The 8,881-nt window shown below is 37.5% G+C and overlaps 1 protein-coding gene across 1 annotated transcript; it reads right to left on the minus strand.

The window, feature by feature from the left end:
* Positions 1 to 1,443: 1,443 nt before the first annotated feature.
* Positions 1,444 to 8,654, minus strand: LOC135209004 (E3 ubiquitin-protein ligase TRIM32-like). Its single transcript, XM_064241541.1, has 4 exons — positions 8,544 to 8,654; positions 6,544 to 7,260; positions 5,820 to 5,924; positions 1,444 to 2,657 (listed from the first exon to the last, which is right to left on the minus strand). Exons 1-4 carry the CDS (start codon positions 8,544 to 8,546, stop codon positions 2,313 to 2,315), a joined length of 1,170 nt encoding a protein of 389 aa, XP_064097611.1. The 5' UTR covers positions 8,547 to 8,654; the 3' UTR covers positions 1,444 to 2,312.
* Positions 8,655 to 8,881: the final 227 nt, after the last annotated feature.

An 8,881-nucleotide genomic window follows, 5' to 3' on the forward strand; every position in this document is an offset into this window, starting at 1 on the left:
ATACAGATAGGAAATAATAATAGTAACAAATTCTGAGCATATTTGTTGCAAATTTACAAACCCTATCTTATATTTATAAGCAAATTTATAAAAAGATGTAATGTGAAACAGGCATTACATGCCCCATTGAAGTTAAGATCGCCCCATTGAAGTTAAGATCGGAGTCTCTCATGAGCCGCCCGCCCAGTTGATTTTAGCCAGTCTGACAGTTGCCATCAGTGACTTTATGGGCTCTAGAAGTAATGGCATCTATTTCCCGCCTCATTCCCCCAAACTGATGGCGCACAATATTGTTACTCACCAAAATTAACTCCGTCCACCACCACCCAAAACTGTTATTGCTACTCATGTAAGCATGCATGTTTCTCCATTAAGGGTTAATACTCAGGTAGTGCTGGAAGAAAACAGTATTTTGACAGTATTTATTGACTGAGGTGTATATAACAAAAGTAGGGCATCACAGAGGTGAGTCAAAGGGATGGTGGCCTGAGTGTAGGTGTTAATGAGGGTACCGCGACCCTAACTGGAATTCATACAACAGGAAATGGAGAGGCTTGGGAATTTTGTATCAGTTTCCCCTTCCATGTATTTCGACCAAATGCAGGTAGCCTGCTCGCCAACAACGAGGGTATGGTGTGAGGTACTTAATGACAGCTAGAATACATTTGAGGCGATTGCACAGAATTCGATAAGGAATCTTACGATTGACTTGAGGGACGGTCACCTTTCTGGTCTTGTCTGAAGGACGTTGTAAAGGGAACAAGCAAGTGTTACCAAAGATGCCGGAACAGGTGCAAATACTTAGAAGCAAATCCAGAGAGAAAGGTTTGGGGCTAAAAGGGGATCCGTCCTTTTCGCAAAACTGAAATGTCAAGAACCGTCCTAAACTTTTGTTAGTATACAGAGGTTCACCTTATGAGAAACTTACGGTGGCAATGTATGATAATTACGATTAAATATGATTTTTAGCGTTCTTTTCTTTGCTTAGTATCCCGGTGATTTCGGTAGGGGCAATCACTGCTTACAGTGCTCCACTTTGTGTTGTGTTTTCATTATTATCAAGAGTTCGACCCATGTATCTATGTACCATGTTTAATCACTAGATTTAATGTTTTTTGTTTGCAACCCAGTGGTACCTTGTTCTCGATATTGTAAATAATATCCAGTCATGATTTCATTGCCACGAAGCCAGTGAGAGCTCCTGTACATTTCATTCTTTTGATTACCTTATAGAATTATGCTTGTAAGTGAACATATTACTTTTCCATTCACTCCTTTTTAAAAATAATGTCAGGAGATTCTTTTAAGGTACTTTACTTTTCATTTTCCGATCACTAAAGGAGGGCCACCCTTAGTTGTTGTTTCCAAAAGGCAAGTCCCCCCCCCCCCCCCCCCCCCACCCCCCCCCCCCCCCCCGCCCCACCCAAATCCCCGTCCCCGAGATATTCCCAAAGTAAAATCATACACCCTGGCCTGTCCTGTTATACATATATAATGTGTACACACAAACAAAACATTACTACTTCCTGTTAACCACATTCTTTAAACAGAAATAAAGAAAACTTGTACACTTGTATCAAAATTTAAACTCTTTCTTCATGAAATATTCATTCATGGTTAGCTGGAGAGTCACGTTTCCCGACTCTAATACTTAGCTGGAAGGATTTGTTTTGTAAGACCCGCAAAGTGAAATGTGAAAAAGCTTGACAACTTTCTGGCAAGAATTTACTGGAAGGAGATGGGAAGGAAAATGTGGAAAGCAAGGCAACTGGGTCACAAGGAAAGCTGCTCAGTGTGCCACCTAAGGAACACGGTGGGTGGTATCCTTCTAAGGAATGTACAGAATAACAAGGTGTCCATTTAACACCAAATATTGAAAATACTTGCCAAAATTTTGTCACACATATCTCCTCACACCCAGAGAATTTAGAATATGAACTTTTTCTCTTTACATTTAAATTAGCAAAGAAATATGACCATGGGAAAGTCAACGTTTTCCAAATAATAAAAGGTAAGAAAGAGTGCTATAAGACTCAATCTCTCACCGCAGACAAAAGAACTTTAAGATTACATTACATTCATAACATTGAAAATCAACCGCGAAGGGCCTGATTCAGTTCTACATGACCTTAAGAGTACTTGTGAACAGTAATTCTATGAGTTGCTTTCAGAACATCAAATGGTTCTAATCTCATATATAGTTTTGGTATAATGGATACTACAGCACTATTTTGAATCTTTTGTCGATAAGTTCTCTCTTGTTTCCCTTCATCAAATCGCTGTAATCTTCTGTGCTTTGAAAGGCCTCAGATTTATTCTCCTCTTTGGGTATTCTCCCTCATCCTGGTCCATGCCTGGTAACTCCATATTGAATTTGTCCATGCCTGGTAATTCCATGTTGAATGACTTGCTTTATCCAACATCTGCTGCTTTTTCTCAAGCAAAAGCATCAATATGCTGCTTTTCCTCAGAGGCGGAATGACAGCATCGTGAACTGTAGCACCCAACATCGGCAACTTTTCCTCAAACAAAGACCTCAACATTCTGCTGTTGCCCGCTAAGAAGACGACTGCCCTTTGAACTGCACTGACAAACTTCTGTAAATTTTCCTCTGCCATACACCCCATGCTGTTGGTCCAATGTAACATTACAATTTTCTGAAAGAAGGAAAAAGTTTCAACAATTTTCTTAAATGATAAAAATAATGTTTGTTTTGATAAATAACCACGATTTGATCTAAAGGTAACACAAGAGAGGTGATTAATTTTATTACATCTAAAAAATATACTTTATGTATGTGATTTTGGTGCCTGAAAGCTAATTTTATTAAAGCAAATAATGAGAGAACTGGGGATAACTTGTCAAGAACGTGGCGCACAAACGCATTATAGGAAAGAAACTAGAAACTGCCTATGGCGCATATGAAGGCAATACAGGTTTCATACAATGCCTTTGTTTCCTTCCATGCATTTACAGTTTAACAATTTTGCTTTCGGATGAACCTCCTCACTGATGATCATTTCAATATAAGAAGACAAGACTTGTGCTGATACTGGAAATCGAAGTCATTACAATATTTTGTGGATACGAGACAAAGAAGAAAGAAACATCTAGGGTGAATTCTTTACATAAGAAATTCTGTGCTTCGTTTTTTCTCTTTTACTCTGCTGCACTGCCTTCTTTCTAACGTTCCTGGCTAGCCCTCTGGCTCTAGGACAGGAATGTAAGATTTAAGCCAAAGGACAAATGCTATGCGGTCATTTATCTCTGAAAGGAAAATTGAGACTAAAGGAGGTTTGAAAGGCATAATAGGAGAAAAGCCTCACATTTGCACTAGAAGGGTGGAAAGTACGAAAGAGAATGAGGTTGCAGCTTGGGCCCAAAGAGTCACTGCCCAAAAACCTTAAGTAATGCCTACAGTGCACCGCGAGAAGTGCACTGACGGCAATATTCCCCCCGCTCCCACCCCAACCTAAATGCTTCTAGTCTGTCACTCTCAGGCTCAAGTAATCTAGCCGGAAGAAAGGTGTTGCTACAGAAGGAAAGATTTTCTTTGGGTTCCAAAGACAGGTACTTCCATTATTCTAAATGATGGATACTTCCCTTTAAGAGTATTTCTTAACTAATAACTTTTATTTCTTTATATAAAAAAAGTCATATCGTTAATGGTTAATTTACAACCTTGTTTTTTTATATTTCCATTTTCCTTGGCCCTGTATTAAAAATGGACATCAGACTGCCTAACCTTTTGACTTTAGCTCTTTGGAAAAAAACATGGAAAACCTTTTCTGTTAAGCAACTGAAACATCTTATGAAACCTAATCTTTGCTTCACGACAGACGGGGAGAGAGAGAGAGAGAGAGAGAGAGAGAGAGAGAGAGAGAGAGAGAGAGAGAGAGAGAGAGAGAGAGAGAGAGCCATGTAATAATTTTATATGCGGGACTGATTTGCATGCATTATTTAATGGAAAATACTGGGGGTATACATCTGGTAAATACTTGGATGAAATACGAAAATGAAGCACCTTTCAGGAAGTAGATTCATTATACTTTGGACTCTTCTTTTCTTTTATCCACAAACAACTCCAAATTATTCTCTAGGAAAGTACATGGAAAATTCAAAATATCATTACAGCCTGTCTACTGATGTCACCATTTAAGGTAATAGTACTTCCGGCTCATACCAACCGGGATCAGCTGAAATAACAACTGATCCAGTTTGGCAGTTTTTTTTTTTTTTTTTTTTTTTGAGACTTTACAATGACACAATCACTGTTGTGTAGTATTATCAGAACTATAGGTTAGCAAATGCTCATATACAATATGGTAAATCACAAGTTAATGGTATTCCCAGAATAGCAGTAAGTAGTAATGATAATACGTAGTACTTTGCATAGATTAGTTGAAGGATCTCGGATTCAATCCACAGATTTACAAGATAGAAAAAACAAGAAACAGTAAAAGAAGAGTCATTTGATGTCATTTTATTTGAGAATAGGGACGTTTTTGAAGAAAAGGTTTAAAACTAACAAGCTGGCATTGTAAAACATGCAAAAAGGCCAATATAATGAAATAAATATGACAACTCAAGAGACTCTGGTCTCCCAAAACAGCAGTTGAGCCGGAAATTAAAGATTAAAAGAGGGTGCAAAAGAAAGGTAACATACTTTGGATGGATAATTCTCTACGATAATGGTAAGTGAGGTTGCATGGCCATTCTTTTCCGAGAGAATGCTTTATGGAGTAACAAGTAAGGCAGCAATTTGACAGGAGACCATGGATAAAGTATTTACTGGAATACCGCGGTGTGCTGTTTGATTGATTTAACTAACCATATTCTGACAGCAGCAAAAAATTCCACAGAACACAAGGAAGGGGTAAAGTTAGTTACAAAGAAATCTGGAGTATGGTATCAGCTTAAGATTCCGATAATTCTCTATTTTAGTTGATTGTATGGTGGTTTATGTCCGAATCTGAACACTATACGATTATCTCCTTCGTATAGAGTGAAAATATTTTTTTATTTCTATGATAGGAAAAGGTTCAAATAGGTTACCTAATGGTTTACATCGGCCTTTCTGATAACCTTTTGTGTGTTTTTGACAGAACTGGTATTCTCTGCAAAGTCCACATCTTGCCTATTAGAACCCAACCCATCATCGCAAACAATGATGGGCAGATAGAACTGGGGAACCGTAGTTGATAGTTGGGGTTTTCTAAGGGGCCCAAGCACAGCCCTCTGATTAGATTAGGAGGGTTAGGTTGTTGTGCATCTATGATTTTAACAATTTTCATTTTTCAAATAAAAAAACCTTCGGTATCCTGCTGTGGTACCCCTTTAATACTAATTATAAAGGGCGCTCCAATGGGCTAATTTGCAGTGCGAATCATTCTAAATGAACGAGTGAATCCTGATATTTGGGGTATAAACCCAAGCACTGGATCATTCAGTACTCAGGATCATAGAAGATGACGATGGAGTAGTTTGCCAATAAGATAAAGAGAACCAGAAAATGAAATGAATTACAAAGATCCAAAAAGATAAACCAAGAAAAACCCACAATTGCATTAACAACTAATATTTTGACGAGATGAAGAAAAAGATGGACGAAAGAAAGCAGGAATGGATGTATGTAAATTAAAAGATTGAAAAGTGGGTGTAGCTAGAGGGTAAAAGGATGCTGAACAACCAAATTTCACCAGCTTCGTCATCCATGTATCATTATACTAAAGAACTTCACTTTTTAGTGACCATTCTGAATGTTTAATATAAAAGTATTTTTCTTAATAAATGAAACTGCCCGTAAATTCTAAACTTACTTCATTCAGACTTTTCAGAAATTCCACCTCTCCTTCTTCCAGTGCTAGGCATGATGACAGGGCTCCGCTTGTAACAGTCAAGTTGCTCTTACGTTTCTCCGCCACCTGCAGAAATCGTCGGATTAGAAATGACAGATTTTCCAATTGTGATATTAATACTTCATAACTCTGCAATATCTGATATAATTAAGGTAAAACTTATGTATCTTTACTTCCTCGGCAATCTCTGTGAGTTTCATTTATTTTAATAAGATTACTATCGCAAAAATATTTTTATCTGTTGGATATTTTAATAAAGAATTACCATAATCATAATTATGGCGGTCAAACAAGGATGCGTCGGCGCCTGGCACCGACGATCATGGCTAAGTTTAACCCCTAAATAAAATGAAAACAACAGAGACTAGAGGGCTGCAATTTGTATGTTGGATGAGTGGACAGAATAAATTCAGATGGACAGACAATGCCATCTATAGAGTTTTCTTTTATAGAAAACTAATGTAGTAATTATTTATGGAAATCTTTTCCTCTTCACTCCCATGAATGAAATCACAAAAATTTGACAGCATTATTTTAAGTCTTCATTCAATCATATGCACATTTCATCACAGCTGAAAAGATATTGAAGCAAGAAGTTTCAGAGGAAGATCATTTACACTGCAAGTGATGGAGAATACAAACCAAATACATACCCATGAAAAGTTATCCTAAGCCATCCACTCACCTTGGCTATTATATTGGTATGTTTCTTATATCCATTTACCAGCACCTTTTCTCTCATCAATTCCTCCTTCCATCTGTGACTGCTTTTCTCCGTTTCGTCCAACAACTGAGATGATGAGATGAAATCCTCAGTTGGCTTCAAGTTGCTTTGTACCTCTTCCAAGTCAAGTTGTCTTCCTTTAGCCTCGGAGAGGAAACTCTTCAGGTTCTCATTCACTTCTTGGATGTATCTGACCAACTTTTCATTGGCTTTCTTGGTTTCCATCAAGTCTCTTGTAATTTCGTTATCTATCTTTCTATTGGCGACTCTTAGTACTGTCTCTAGTTTTGTAAGTCTTTCCATTAAGTTTTCAATATCGCAACAAGTTACTTTGTTTTCTCTACAAATTTTGTCAGTGTCATTTTCAATACCCTTGAACCACTCCTCAAAAGCTCTTCTCTTCCTCATTTTGGGCAAAGGACGTTCACTGTACTCTTGTGATCTTTTGACATATTTCAGCATATCAAGCAAGGCGAAATTAGGGCTAAAGGACTTTGTAGATGTACCAGTGAAAGCCTTACGACAGAAGGGACAGGAGTTTGAGTTTGAGTCATTATCAATGAGCTGCCTGATGCAGGCTGCACAGACAGAGTGGCAACAAGGAAGCAGGAGGGGACAACGCTCTTCCCCGTCTAGAATTTCATGACAGATCCCACACTCCATTGGTGGATGAGAGGCCTGGCAAGGAAAGACCACTGTGACATTTACTTACAAAAATATATCTCTAATACCAAAAATCAAAAGATGGAAATAAAAAAAATATTACTTGAACAACGAAAAGATTTTCTCCGATGTGATTTTATCCATCTATTAACAATGGAGCTGAAAGGTGATGTTATCATCTGTGATTTCAAGGAAACCATTTTACGTGAGACACAAGAACCTAGAACGCATCTCACAGACGAGTGCAGAGAATTTGGCGATTCTTTGTAAAGGAACCCTACAAATCTCAGCTGATTTTTTCAGAGACTAGAATCATCATTTCAAGGTCATCTAATGAACTTGTCTCCTGGCTTTCAAAACTGACCTTCTCTTAGTTAATTAATAACCTGGTATAACAAGTGCAGATATACCTGCACAACAACAATCAGGATTTTTCGGCGGTTCTTAGCTGGATTCATTGACAAATCGTTTTTTACCATGTCTACCACTTTAACAAGTTATAATAGAAGTACAACCACTGCATTATGCACAGTGAATCAACTGTAAGTTGATGATAAATCTAGTGCTATACGATGTTCAAAGTAAATAATTAACACAGTCCCTAGCTAAGCAATTCCAAAATATCAGTAAAAATTTTAGTGATATCAATTTAAGGAAACTGCTTCGATTCGAGGGGTGGTGAGATATTTAAAAAATTAACGATTATGATTATTAGTAGCATACTTGGTAACATCACTACAGGTTTGTTTTCTAGTAAGAATTAAACCGAAAGTACCTTCAGAATCACAGTTGTGACAGAAAAAATTTCTTTATCTTTGCTGGTAAAATATCCAACGGTGTCAAAATTTGTTAAACAGCGCATTTGTGCTAATGCTGTATTGGTTTTGAGAGAGAGAGAGAGAGAGAGAGAGAGAGAGAGAGAGAGAGAGAGAGAGAGAGAGAGAGAGACGTTGCTTGATAAAAGGCTCTAAAATTAAGCATTTTTTGCTCAGATGCCATTTAATGCAACAGAGCAGTGAATCACAGGAAAATGGCACTTTCAACAAATAGACTATTATTGAAAAAGCAGGCCTGTGAGATATAATAAGAAAACACAATAGAAACTAATAAGAGAATGGATATGAATTCTTCAGTGAAGTAATGAAACAGACGAGCAAAATCTGAACCAAAGATCGAATAATATGAGTATATAAACAATATTGATGATTAAAACTTGGATTTCATTTTAGGTAAAAGACTTCTAATGGCACTGTGTTGTCGTTTCCACCTACTTCTCGGTGAAGAAAAGGTTGACTCACCATTTCAGCTGACCACCTAAGGACTAGAAGCGGAGACAATACGCAGGATTTGGACCTTTGCTCTAAATTCAGTAGTTCCTGATTTGAAGATTTCGTCTTGAGGAAAACCCTGAAAAATTCATAATCAAATGTAAGTGTATCCATTCATTAGCAACAAGATTATTCTTCCGCCTCCATGCCTACTCTCTATCAATCTTTCTGTGGTCACGCATGTACACACATATCTATAAATGTGAATGTAACAATTTGCAAACTTACGCTTTATAGAAATCTGAACCGCTTGGCCGTCGTATACAGCAAAATTTGCACGCACCCTTTAACCCATGTAAGTTTTTAGC

Source organism: Macrobrachium nipponense, chromosome 37, assembly GCF_015104395.2.
Source record: "Macrobrachium nipponense isolate FS-2020 chromosome 37, ASM1510439v2, whole genome shotgun sequence".
Taxonomy (NCBI): Eukaryota; Metazoa; Arthropoda; class Malacostraca; order Decapoda; family Palaemonidae; genus Macrobrachium; species Macrobrachium nipponense.

What these genes read in the sequence shown, in the direction of transcription:
- LOC135209004 (XM_064241541.1), bottom strand. An exon ending in ATACCAATATAATAGCCAAG is followed by an intron (nt 5,925 to 6,543) that starts GTGAGTGGATGG and finishes CGATTTCTGCAG; the next exon opens with GTGGCGGAGAAACGTAAGAG. An exon ending in TTCTGAAAAGTCTGAATGAA is followed by an intron (nt 2,658 to 5,819) that starts GTAAGTTTAGAA and finishes TCCTTCTTTCAG; the next exon opens with AAAATTGTAATGTTACATTG.